The sequence below is a fragment of the Podarcis filfolensis genome, assembly GCF_964270895.1.
Source record: "Podarcis filfolensis genome assembly, chromosome: 13".
NCBI lineage: Eukaryota > Metazoa > Chordata > Lepidosauria > Squamata > Lacertidae > Podarcis > Podarcis filfolensis.
This window is the reverse complement of record NC_139615.1, coordinates 15,523,092-15,535,423: the sequence shown is the minus strand read 5'-3', so window position 1 is coordinate 15,535,423 and position 12,332 is coordinate 15,523,092. Positions and strand designations below refer to the sequence as shown.

The 12,332-nt window shown below is 45.6% G+C and overlaps 1 protein-coding gene across 1 annotated transcript; it reads left to right on the top strand.

Moving 5' to 3' along the window:
- The first annotated feature begins 3,042 nt into the window (after positions 1-3,042).
- On the top strand, positions 3,043-12,188 carry MYL11 (myosin light chain 11). The gene is made up of 7 exons (XM_083584320.1): positions 3,043-3,198; positions 5,523-5,618; positions 9,656-9,731; positions 9,857-9,961; positions 10,042-10,120; positions 11,020-11,068; positions 11,810-12,188. The coding sequence occupies exons 1-7, from the start codon at positions 3,196-3,198 to the stop codon at positions 11,912-11,914; spliced, it is 513 nt and encodes a 170-aa protein (XP_083440446.1). The 5' UTR covers positions 3,043-3,195; the 3' UTR covers positions 11,915-12,188.
- The last annotated feature ends 144 nt before the right edge of the window (positions 12,189-12,332 follow it).

Sequence of the window (12,332 nt, the reverse complement as noted above, 5' to 3'; positions counted from 1 at the left end):
AAAGACACATGGCCACCTTATCTGATGAACAAGATAATTTTTTAAAAAACAGATCAGTGTCCCACCATTTTAAGTACAATCAGACTCGATTTTAGATATGTACAGATTTACATTAACCCAATTATAAAGTTTGTCCTTTTTCCCTGGCAAGTTTCATTACCTTTCAACAGCTGTGTGCTAGGAAAGAATTCCACAGGCCATGGTATCAATTTCCACATTGTTAGGAAAAGCTGCACCAATTGCAGGCAGGCCTTGCCACTGAAAATCACAGAGTCTTCAGGTGGCAGGTGTGCTCAAGGGAAGGGCTGTAGCTCAGTGGTAGAGCATGTGCTTTGCATTCAGAAGGTCCCAGGTTCAATCCCTAGCATCTCTTGAGTCAGTCTGAGAAAAGACTTCCTGCCTCAAACCCTGGAGAGCTGCTGCCAATTCATGTGGATGACCCTGAGCTAGATGGCCCAATAGTCTGGCTTGGAATAAGACAGCTTCTTACACCCCAGGGTGCCAGGACCCTTGCACTTTATTTCCAGGCTGGAAGTACAGAAGGTATGACTCCAAGCTAACAGAATATCACCTTCCATTTTGGGTATGTGTTCAGGAGGAGGATGTGTCAGCTCAGCACGGATAGTTGCAAAAGGCCTTAGTAGGTCAGGTTACCCTGAGCTGAGCTGATGGGCTCTTCCCTTCTTGCGCTTTTCTACACCTTAGCAAAAATTCTCACCCTCCTCCCACCTGACCCACTGGTATGTCTCACTCAAATTTTCCCTGCCACCTCCTTTTCTTTCTTATGTCTTTGTTCCTTCTCTCCGTGTTTTTCTGCGTTTTTATGTCTCTCCCCTTGCACCATCCCCATTTACCACTCTCTCTTTCAGGACCCTTCCAGACTGTCTGTCTGTTGCATTCTGAAACACGTCATTGATGCAATAATTGCATTAGTGATGAGTTTACATGACATGTTTCAGAATGCGAGAAACAAACCACCAGTCTGGAAAGGTCCCGAAAGAGAGTGGCAAATTCATACCCCAATCTGCTAGACAGTCTGCACACTATTCCACCGTATTAGTTTTGCAATGCTTCCTGAAAGAGACCTCATTATTGCTATCTGGGAGGGCTTTCTTGTGCTGTAGTGCAAAAAAGTGGGGCAAGCAACCTTCCATCCACCCTGGAATATTTGTGGTATGAAAAATTACCCTTTTCGTCAGAGGTCTACAGGACACTCACTGATTGGAAAGAAAGCAGCATGTCCGCCCCCAAAACTTTTGCAGGCATAAATAGTATTGAAAGTGGGATCATGCAGAACCTCCCCACTACCATTGTGAGCTCAAATAATCACGAATTTACAACTTTTAAAAGACATCTGGAGAGGCCCTCTGTCTTCCTCATCCATGTGCACCTTTCTCAGGAATTGGGAAGATACTAGTGCTCTATCTCTGTATTCCATCACTTTGCTGCTGAGTTGTTCCTTTTCCTTACTTCATGCTGTCTTCTGCAAGTTTGCAGTGAGAGGTGGGAAGGTAACATTACATGGGCCTATGTCCCTACTGATGTTGGAAATCTGGTCAATTATTCTGTGCACTTTTAAATCAGAAGGTCTCCATGGTCACCAATTTGTTGACAGGAGGGCTGCTAAGGAAGGGATCCCCCCTCCTAAAAAACAAACAAACCTGTATCCAAGTTGTTTCTGTGGTTACAGCACCCTCTTCACACACCCCTTGCCTCTAAATGTGCAGCTGTGGTACCCAAGGTCTGCATTTCGCCCTTGGGATCTCTAGTTCCCAGTCCCTGTTCTAGCAATCAAGCTGATCTTTGAAGAGTTGCAGGTACTCAAAGCCTTCACCCTTCCATTTTCCTTCTCTCACATTCTCCCTCTCTCTGCCCTTACAGCACATGCTGGGTCTATAACTGGGGCTCTTTTGAGGGGAAATAACTAGGAATAAGTGGGTGAAGTAGGGGGATGAATGGACAGGGCCTCCCGTAGCTTTGTTCACAGTGGAGTGGCGAGGAAGCTCAAGATTGCTATCTTTAGGAGCCTCTACTCCAGCCTGGGTGCCTTGCAAGCGACAGCTGGGTCCCACAATCCCAAAAAGGAAATTTTCTCAGGGACATTGGATACCCTTGGCTGGGAGGAAGGGTAGGGAGAGGGCCGAAGGGAAGAAGGCGGATATTGAGGACCTCTGAGGCAAGGAAATGGGAGTGAGGAGCTGAAATTTTCACAGCCCACGATGGAGGCCAGGCAGCAGAGGTCCCACAGAGAACCTCCGGGGCTAGGGAGTGGGGCTGAGCTCTTAAGAGTAGCTGCCAAGCTCAAGGCCTATGGGATAGTGCAAATCTTACTGTGGGGGCCCTCCAGTGTGGTACCTTCCAGATGTTTTAACTACAATTTCCAGTGACTAGGGATTATGGGAGTTGAAGTCCAACAATATCTGGAGGGTACCACATTGGCTATCCTTGTGTATCAAGTCTGACAAAATAGTTAGCCCCTGATCCCTGAATTCCATACAAGGAATTAAAAAAACAAACACATTTCCTGCAAAGGCTTTGGCATGCATAACTTCACTTTAACTATACCGACGTACCGTGTGCAGGTGAAATAAATGCACGGTTCTCTTCTTTGTCTTCCCCCACAATCCCCTTCCCTCCATTTCCTCAGTTGTCTCCCTCGAGTCACACTTTAGATTGTAAACACCTCATGGCGGCGACCTGCCCTCTCATACTTTATAATGCAAATTGATGATGCAAGTCACAAATAACCCCAGTTGAAGCTTTTGAGTCCTGGCAAAAGATCAGTGGAGCCCTAAGCCGGAGCCAGAGGTTCACCATGACACCAAACTGGGTAGACGTAGGACCTACTCTGGGAGAAGGTGGGGTAGTACCATGAACCCCTGTGATAGCAAGATTTCTGGGGCAGGAACTGTCAAAAACCCAGTATGCTTTTCCCCTTCTCCAAGAAAGGAGTTGGCCCGTTTGCGTTCCTCTGGAGTCTATTTCTGGACTTTGGTTACCCCCCACCCCCAGCCCTGGAGCCAAACTTGAAGATGTGGCTATAGTTAGCTGCCCCGCCTCTCGCCAGGGGAGTCTATATAACCCCAGGGGAATTCGCAGCCTGTGTCTAGGCTGCTCATCCTTCTGGCCCTTGGGACATCCCCACCGCACCCACAGCTGCTGTTTGCCCACCTGCCTGTCCGCTGAGAAACCAAAATGGTAAGTGGGTTGCAGGTGCCCTGGTTCAATCTAGTGGAAATGTACAAAGTGGAAAGAAAATGGAACGTTGGTTGATCAATCTGCAGCTCTTTTCTTTCAAATAGGAGGGGAAGACTAGACCATTCAGGTTATGTAGATGAAATACATAATTGAACACCCAAGAGGTTGGGTGTTGGAGGGGGGGGGCAGAGGAATCCCCTTACCAATTTTCTAAAATTTTATTTCATTGCCAAAACAGTGCAGTGCAGGACTTTCTCTTACCTATTTCTCCTTTCATCAGTTTCTCCACTACTCTCTTTCTCTGTCTCATCTCTCCGTTTCAGTTTCTTTCCACTTAAACATTTTATTGTCTGTGCAGAAGAGATGTGTGTGTTCAGGGAATACCTCGGAGCAACTGAGGAGAGATTGGGGGTGGTTGAATGAGGTGGGATGCCAGATAGCAGCTGGGAAGAACAGCTTTTGACGAGGAGAAGGGAAAGATGAAGCCTAAACCGCATGCAGAATGTCATGTTAAATAGGATTATTTCACATCCTTCCTTGCTTTCTAGCTAGCCTTCCTTAAGATCCTATTTCCTTCGCTGAGCTATGCACCTTAAAATTCACCAGGGAATCCTTTCAGGTCCTGAATAGCCATATCATGCTCTTTTTTTTGTTGAATAATGCAGTAGAACAGTTTACTCAGCTGGGAATTAGTTGGACCCCATATTGAATAGAGAGAGAGAGAGAGAGAGAGAGAGAGAGAGAGCGAGCGAGCGTAAAGGGCAGCTGAGCAGTTGCTGAGCAGACAAAAGCTACAGGAGTCATATTCCGCCATAAAATCCAAAGCAAATGAGCTGGAATCAAGGGATACCGTGGAACAATTTTGTTTTTGGAACAAAGAAGCACAAGGAGTATGCTTTTTCTTTTTGCCTTCAGAGTCTCTTGCGTGGTTTGTCACTTCACCAATACACACATACACACACCCCTCATATTTTGAGATCCAAGTCACAGGCTGCCACTAGCACAAGAGAGCCAGTGTACTGCAAAACCTGCTTAGGAAGCAATCACTCCAGATTGCTCAGGCAAGCGAGCCAAGCAACCTCTCACACACATTGCAGGCAAAAATAACCCATTGCCGCCCTTGGCTGTTCAATCCATCAATGGCTCATCTGTTGGTACTTGCTGGGAAATCCTCTGTATAACTCCTCAGAAGTAAGCCCCAGTGATTTCAGTGGGGCTTACACCCAAGTAATTGTATATAGGGTGGCAGTCGAAGAGATACAACTTAATTGTCAGTGTGTGTGTGTGTGTGTGTGTGTGTGTATCAGCTCCATCTTCTGCGGTATGTTAGAGAGATTTCCCGAATCCTTTGACATATACACTTACCTAGGTAAACCTCAACCCTGCCACCCAGCTCAGCTATTGCTCAAACTCCTTTGCTGCCTTCTATCTCTTATGAGGCCAAAGTGCACCCTGTTCATATCCGATCAGCCAGACCAATATATTGCAGGAGGGTTCAGAAGGAATTGTGTACACCTTGCCAATACTCCTTAGAGCTCCATTTAACCTCATGCTCCAAGCCAACCTCCAAGGAGGAGGCCTAGTTTGTGAACTTTGATAAATTCCAATAACTGGAACCCTCTTTCATTGGGGCCTTTGCGGTTTCTCCCGCATCTGTGGAAACTTCCAGAACCTCATCAGCATTCATTTATTTAGTCGTCAAAACCTATAAGCATTTTTGGAAGCTAGAATATGTAGGCAATTTCTGCAGGACACACAAGGCTAGTTTACATTTGCTGAACACATCTCTCTCTGTCACTCACTCTCACAAACGCATCTCAGACTAATACGTTGAAGATTTTGAGGAAATACCTTGAATATGATATATAACAGCTCCTCGACGCAGCATTTGTTGTTCCTGCCGTTTCTGAACTAAAGTTCTGAGTTTGTTTGTCAAAGGATCTTCTTTTTAAAAGGTTTTTAAAACCTTTGCTACCATAACCAAGCATTTTGGAATCTCCTGAACCTTCATCCTGCTCCCCGTGTCTGTGGAAAGTTTGGTAACATCCTGAAACTGAAAAAATAACTTAACCCCCTCCCCCCGTAATAAAAAAGTTATTTAAAAATGAGCAGAAACTGCTTCCAGACATTTCCCTCCTACCCGGGACAGAAATGTATAAAATTATTTCATTTCCCTCCCCACCTGCTTAACTATGTTCAGCAAGCTTGCAACATTTCACACTCTAGAAACCTGCAGAAAGTGCTGCCCCTGTCCCCCATCCTTAATAAGCATTTCGGGTGGTAATGTACACAGCGGTCTGATTTCCCATTTTAACCCATTACAGGCACCCAAGAAGGCAAAGAGAAGGGCAGCAGCCGAAGGAGGTAGCTCCAATGTATTCTCCATGTTTGACCAAACACAAATCCAGGAGTTCAAAGAGGTAAGAAACTAAGAAGAGATGGAGGAGGAGAAAATGGGAAATGTAATGTATGGTGCTCTTAAAGCTTACCTGGAACTATTCATTGAAGATGTTTCAGAAAGTCATTGACAGAAAGGATGTTTTTTTCAAGGTACTAGAAATGAAGGTGACTACAGTTCCCAGGATTCAATGGGTGGGGCATGCTTTAAATGTGCTTTAAATGTATGGTGTGTACGCAGCTACGGTGCAATCCTATATATATCTACTCAGAAGTAAGTCCTATAGAGTTTAATGGGACTGAACTCCAAGGTAAAGCGGGATTACAGACTCAGTGTTTGGAGACAAGCTGCTTTATTGTAGGCATGTAAGTCTTGTCCAGAAATCAGAAGGATGCAGAAGTTATTAATAATCCTCATAATAACAGACTCAAATCTATAGATCACCTCCTTGGAACAGGATAGAAATTTAATTTTGAGGACCTAAGTAAGCTATGCGGAAGGATGTTCTGACTGTAAGAAATCTACAGAGTCTGGAATTTTCATCTGTGGATTATTTAAAAGTAACACATCTGGGGCAAATAGATTGGATAGAATTAAACCTTTTAAAATGGAGCAGCTTCTGTCCACCCAGTTTCACACATGGAGTCCCAGACCTCACTAATTTCACTTCTCAAGCTTCGCTTTAGCCCTTTCACTGTTCAGGATTCATCAGATGTTGAGAACGGCGGACATCTACAAGTTCTAGAGGGTTTCCTAAAGGAGGGAGAATGGGAGAAGGAATCCATGGGTGCTATAATTTGGCCAAGCTATCCCAAGCAAGTTCCTTTGTGTCTGTAGGATACAGAACCTCAGAGGAGCTGAAACTATCAAACACCACCTAGTTAGTTGTGCAGTACAACCCTAGGCATGTTTATTCACAAGGAAGCCCCACTTTGCACAGCGAGCAAGTAAGCATGCGCAGGGTTGCAGCCTTGGAAGGTGTTCAACACCTCCCTTTTTGAGGTGGATCTATCCCTCTCCCTCTACACACCATTTAAGTAGCCCTCTGTCTCCTAGTAGCCAGCCAGGTTCATTCCACTTGGGAAGCTGGTGTGGTGGTGGCGGCGAGAGCTTTCCATGTGAAGCTCGCATTGGATTCTTCCCCTCCATTTTGAAGAGGATCTCCCTTGCCCTTTCACAGCCGTCGCTGCTGCCCCTCGACACCCCACCCCCACCCCAAGAATGGCGGTGTTTCCTTTCTGAGACCCTTGAGACGCAGCAGTGTCTATTTTGGGTGAGGGAGGACCAAGAAGGTAGGTGACATCTGCGCTTGGGCAGAGAAGCAGGCGGCAGCTCCTTACAAGGAAATCTTTGGAGATGGATTCTGGGTGACTGGCCTGAAAGAGGAGCTGTGGGGCTCCAGACTCAACGAAAGCAAAAATTGGGCCGGTGTTGCAAAGGCTGAAAACCCTTCATCTAGATCTCACATTTGGAGAAAAGAAATCAAAAGAACAACAGGAAAATAATTATCATTCCAGCTGTCTGGGCAGTTCCATCAGTCTTGTTCCTTTCTCTTCCCTCCATCCTGGTCAATGAGCATTTTCAGCTTTTTTACTTTTTTGATGACAACCCACTTTCAATCAATACATTTGGTGAAAAGAACTGATCCTTGGCGCCGGGCAATTTATTGTCGATGACCTTTTTAGACCACCTCCCTCTAAGCAGCTTGGGGTAGCGATAATGGCTGTTCCCCAACCCGCCTCCATCTCCCAGTTTATCCTCAAAACAACCCTGCCACTGTGATGGGAGACTGGACTGGAAAGTATGAGGTGACATTTGCTTCAGCTCACCGTCCTCTAACTTCCCCGCAAACAATTCAGAACGAATGCTTTTTGAATAGCCCGCTTTGTCTAATATCCCTGTAAACAAATTAGGGGTGAATGCTCAATAAACAGGTTGTCTGGAAACGCCTCCAGTTGGAACAGCAACTCCTGGCTAAGGTGGCTCAATGGCCTGACTTGCTATAAGGGAAAATTATATATCCAGCCTTATGCTATGGTGTATTTTTTGGGTTCCATTGTTCCTTGGCAGTGGCAGCTACGTTGTCTCTCTCTACACCTGCCCAAGAGTAGCTAAGGGTTTCTCCCCTCAGTGAGTACCATTTTGGAGGACTGCATGTTCAGCTTTTATACAAAAAGATTGTTCACCCCCAGCACTCAAGTGACAAAGCTGAGGTGCTGAGATGAAGCAATTATTACCACCACACAATTGTAATTATTGCCTTTAAAGTGAAGAGAGTGTTGGGAGCTCCTCTGCCTCTCCATTCTGCATTCACTGTAGCTCGGGTGGCGTGGGAGTTGTTCCATGTTTTTTTACGGGAAAGAGACACGCCACACAGCCCCAAAGGATAATAGTGACTGAGCCAAGGAAGGAGTGAGCTCCCCTCCCCTCCCCGCTATCCTCCGGAGATCTCATCAACAGCTCCTCTGGAATGTTCCATCTGTCCCCTTAGGGAGGGGCCCTGGGTTTAATATGAGACAGAAGAAGATTGTTCCCATTCCTGGTAGAGACTCGGAGGGGTATCAAGTGACAGGTGTCTCTAGGGCACAGCTGCAGAGAAGTGGGGAGGGGGAGGAGAGGCCCAACAGGGATCGTGCTGTGCTGGAAGCTGGTCTTTCTCCAATCCCACAATGCATTGCTAGATGTAAGCATCAATAGAAGAAGACTGGAAGAGGGTGAAGGGATTTGGGGTCCAACCTGGGTCACGTTTTCTGGAACTCCTTTAACTTTAACTGTCCTGTCAGCTCATTAAAATTCCAGAGATAAGACGTCTGGCAACCTCCTTGAGTAAATTATATAGTGGGTGGCTATAACTACTGTTTTTTGCCCAATGCTTGATGACCCCAGGTTAATGTTTCATCCTTCTTTGAACAATGCTGGCCATTGATTGTAACAATAAAGACTGGATTTGATTCTCCCTTGCATTGCAGCAGCTTTTTCGATAGTTAGAAGCCACAAACATATTCCGTTCTGTTGGCCAGCAGCCTTGTGCCCTCCATAGGCTATGGTGTACAACTCCCATCAGCCACAGCCAACGTTTTGTTAGACGCCACCCCAATCTCAGAGCGGTGTGAGATTCCAGGGGTTCCAGGCAGCTCACCCAGGGTTCAGGTTTCCTTTTGGAAATGCGGCACAGCGGAGATGGTGGTGTCTTTAGGATTTACGGTTTATTTACACATATATACAACCTGAGCCTACGATGGAGAGGTTCACAGCATTGACAGTCCAAGAGGGTCTTGTTTATCCCATAGCCACAACTTTGGATTCAAGCAGAAATCATAAGTCAGAATGCTCCTTTTAATATTCTTTCCAGAAGTCAAAATTAACCTTCAAAGGAAGTTCATTCAAGGCTGGTGTATGTTCACCTTGCCATGGACATTTACATGATGAAACCAAGGTCTTGAAATGTGTACTGTCAACACAGGCATGAGTGTGTGCCATCTCCCTCTTGCTAATGGATAGGTATCGTGTAGCAACAAAGCAATCTGTGTTTCCAGTAAAAACTACGGCACTCACATCCACTGATGAACTTATGACCCAGTCACACAAACAAGTTCATGTCTTGTGACATGGTCACTGGCAGCTGAGTGTTACAAATCAACTCCCTGAAAAGTTTTGTGTTTCAGGTTCTGAGGTGGTATGACATTTTCTTCTCTGGTGGTTGAACTGTAGTGTTTTATTCAGAACTGCAGAACTGTCAGTTGAGGTAGCAGGAATCAAGCGCTGAACATGCATGTGCAAACAGGTCTTTAGAGGACCAACAAAATATCACCATTTAAATTAAAGCTGAGTTACATGCAGGTATTATATATAGTTTCAGAACTGGAAATTTCAGTGCAGATCTGTGTGTTCGCGCATTCTAGAAATCCTTTTGAGAGCGGACAGATTCGAGATCCAACAGTTGTTACAAAGGAGAGTTACCCTACACATCCTACATTCATTTTTGTCAGGAGGTAGGGTGGAATGCTGGAGGTGAATTGCCTGCAATCCCACAATGTTTGCTTCTCTCTCACTTTCTAGGCCTTCACTGTCATTGACCAGAACAGAGATGGCATCATTGACAAGGAAGACCTGAGAGATACATTCGCTGCTATGGGTAAGAAAAAAGGGAGTCTTGAAAGAGCGTGGCAGGGTGGGCAGGAAGGAAAGCAAAGCTTGGCCGTTGATGGAACTCTCAAAAGCCACCCCCAGCTGATAATCCTGCCCTTCCCATCTCTGCAGGGCGCCTGAACGTGAAGAATGAGGAGCTGGATGCCATGATCAAGGAGGCCAGCGGCCCCATCAACTTCACTGTCTTCCTCACCATGTTTGGTGAGAAGCTGAAGGGTAAGTTATTTCCCTGTTCTATCTCTCCTTCTTCTCTACTTGATGTCAAGATCTCACTGTCGCTCCTCTTCTCCCACCAGGTGCTGATCCCGAGGACGTAATCATTGGCGCCTTCAAAATCCTGGACCCTGAGGGCAAGGGCACTGTCAAGAAGCAGTTGTGAGTATCTGCCCCGCAGACCACTTTCCTTAGATGTGCTGCACTGGTTAACATGCGACACCAAACCATTGCTTGGCTGTCACTGGGTTCATGTGCTCCCCAACACACTCACAGTTCCTTCCCAACTCACCTGATCAAACAAACCACAGTTTGCTTAAGTTTTGTGTTTGCCCTCCAAACAAATTAGAAACCACATTCTGAAGATTTCCAATTGTGGTTTAGAAGGCAAATGCAAACCATAGTTTGTCTGTTCAGATTTGAAAGCAAGTTGTGGTTGGAGAGGAAGAAGTATGCACTCTTGGGACTTGGACCTGACAGCTGAATCATGTATAGGCTGTTATGTCTGAACCATCCTGCTGCGTCTCAGATGATGATGATACATTGGCTCTGTCTATCCTACAAACTTATATAATTCATTTTACACTAGTTTAATTGTCATGACTTCCATTCAGAAATCATTCTGGCAGCTGTAAGGGCTGTGAGGATTCAGAACCCTCACCAAACTACCGTTGCTGATGACTTTGAGATTTTTCTTAGTGCTTCATGGCCTTTTTCATAAAATGACAGTGCCCTGGGAAGAGTTATAGCAATTTTAAATGCAGGCTGTTGTAGGGTTAAAGTTCTTCCAATGATGGAATTCAAATGTAGGGTTCTGTTGCCTATGAAACAGTTGCCTTTTGCCTATGTATGTGTGTGTGTGTGTGTGTGGAACAAAGCATTCTTCCAAGCAAAAATATTTCCACCAGGGAGGGCTTTCAGCTTATGTGAAACTGGGAGGGGACTGGGGAGCAGATCTTCTCCATAATAAGAGGCTGGAGCTCCTGAAGACCATCTAAAAAAGGACTCACACTTACCTGGGGATCCCTCTCAAACATCTTACTCTCTTTGCTTGTTTGCAGCTTGGAAGAACTCCTGACCACTCAGTGCGACCGGTTCACCCCAGAAGAGGTAAGAGAACTTTCCTGCATCATGCAGAACATCCAGTCCTTTTTCTCACCTTTATGCTCCCCCTTTGTCCTCTTCATACCCATTTTTCTTCACCTGTGAGCTACTCTTTCCCCCAAAACACGAAAGGGTACACTTCTGCGCACTCCACTCATCTGCCAAGCTAATGCTTAATACATCAAGGCACTGAGAATTTGCAGTGAGTTTTCCTGTCACTGCAAAATAATCTCACAGCCCACATCCACACACCGCCTAGCCAGAAAGTGCAGCTTTTATATAGACTTGCCCTTGACTCCTGTTGATCTGTCCTTTCTGGATTTAGGGTCGTATCCTTCATGTTCACCTGGATAGGAAGGGAAATACTCAGCCAATGGAATGTTAAATGCTGGCTCTGCTAGGACAGAACAGTGTGCCTGTGCCGTGATTCAATGCTATAAATGCTACAATTCCATTGCAGGACAGAACTAAGTTGAGAGTGAGGTGGTGAGGTTGGCAGAGGGGAAATGGAAGCAGCCATTGCAGTTCTGCAGAAAACTTTGTAAAATCGCAAATCTGTTATTGACATCAAGCAGCTTCTCTGCTTCTGAATGACCACCCTCCCCCTCCAACTTTTCAGACATCTGTATTGAAAATAACACCAGTGCATTTACTGACTTGGGAGTATACCTTTTTTTAGCTTCCTGGGAAGGGAAACCGAATCAGGAATCGGGCAACTTCTCATTTTGGCCTCTCTGCCTCTTTCAGATCAAGAACATGTGGCACGCCTTCCCTCCAGATGTAGCTGGCAACGTTGACTACAAGAACATTTGCTACGTCATCACACACGGAGAGGACAAGGAAGGGGAATAAGCCCTGGTTTTCCCACCCTTGCTTTGTGGGGGGAATCCACCCAAACACCCCCAGGCCGGGGAGTTTACCTTACACTGGTCCCAGATGATCCACACACTTTTGTAACCCAGCAATACACACGTCAAACCTGTTATTTATTAGTATTATTATCTGGGGAGGAAAACTATACCCCCCAAAGCCAAAGCCGTGCCCACTTCAACTTGTCTTAACCTAACCGGGACCTTCCTCCGTAAAATGTCTTAATAAAGATGAGGACACCTCTGTTTCTAACGCCCCTGTGGTTACAGTCTCTTTGACTTCTCTCAGTTTGAACTTCAAATACTCCTGGAATGGATTCATGCAGTGGGTACATCTTCTTCTTTTTTAAAAACCAGTTTATATTTCTGCTCATGTTAGGGATGCTGGGTTTAGTCAGTCC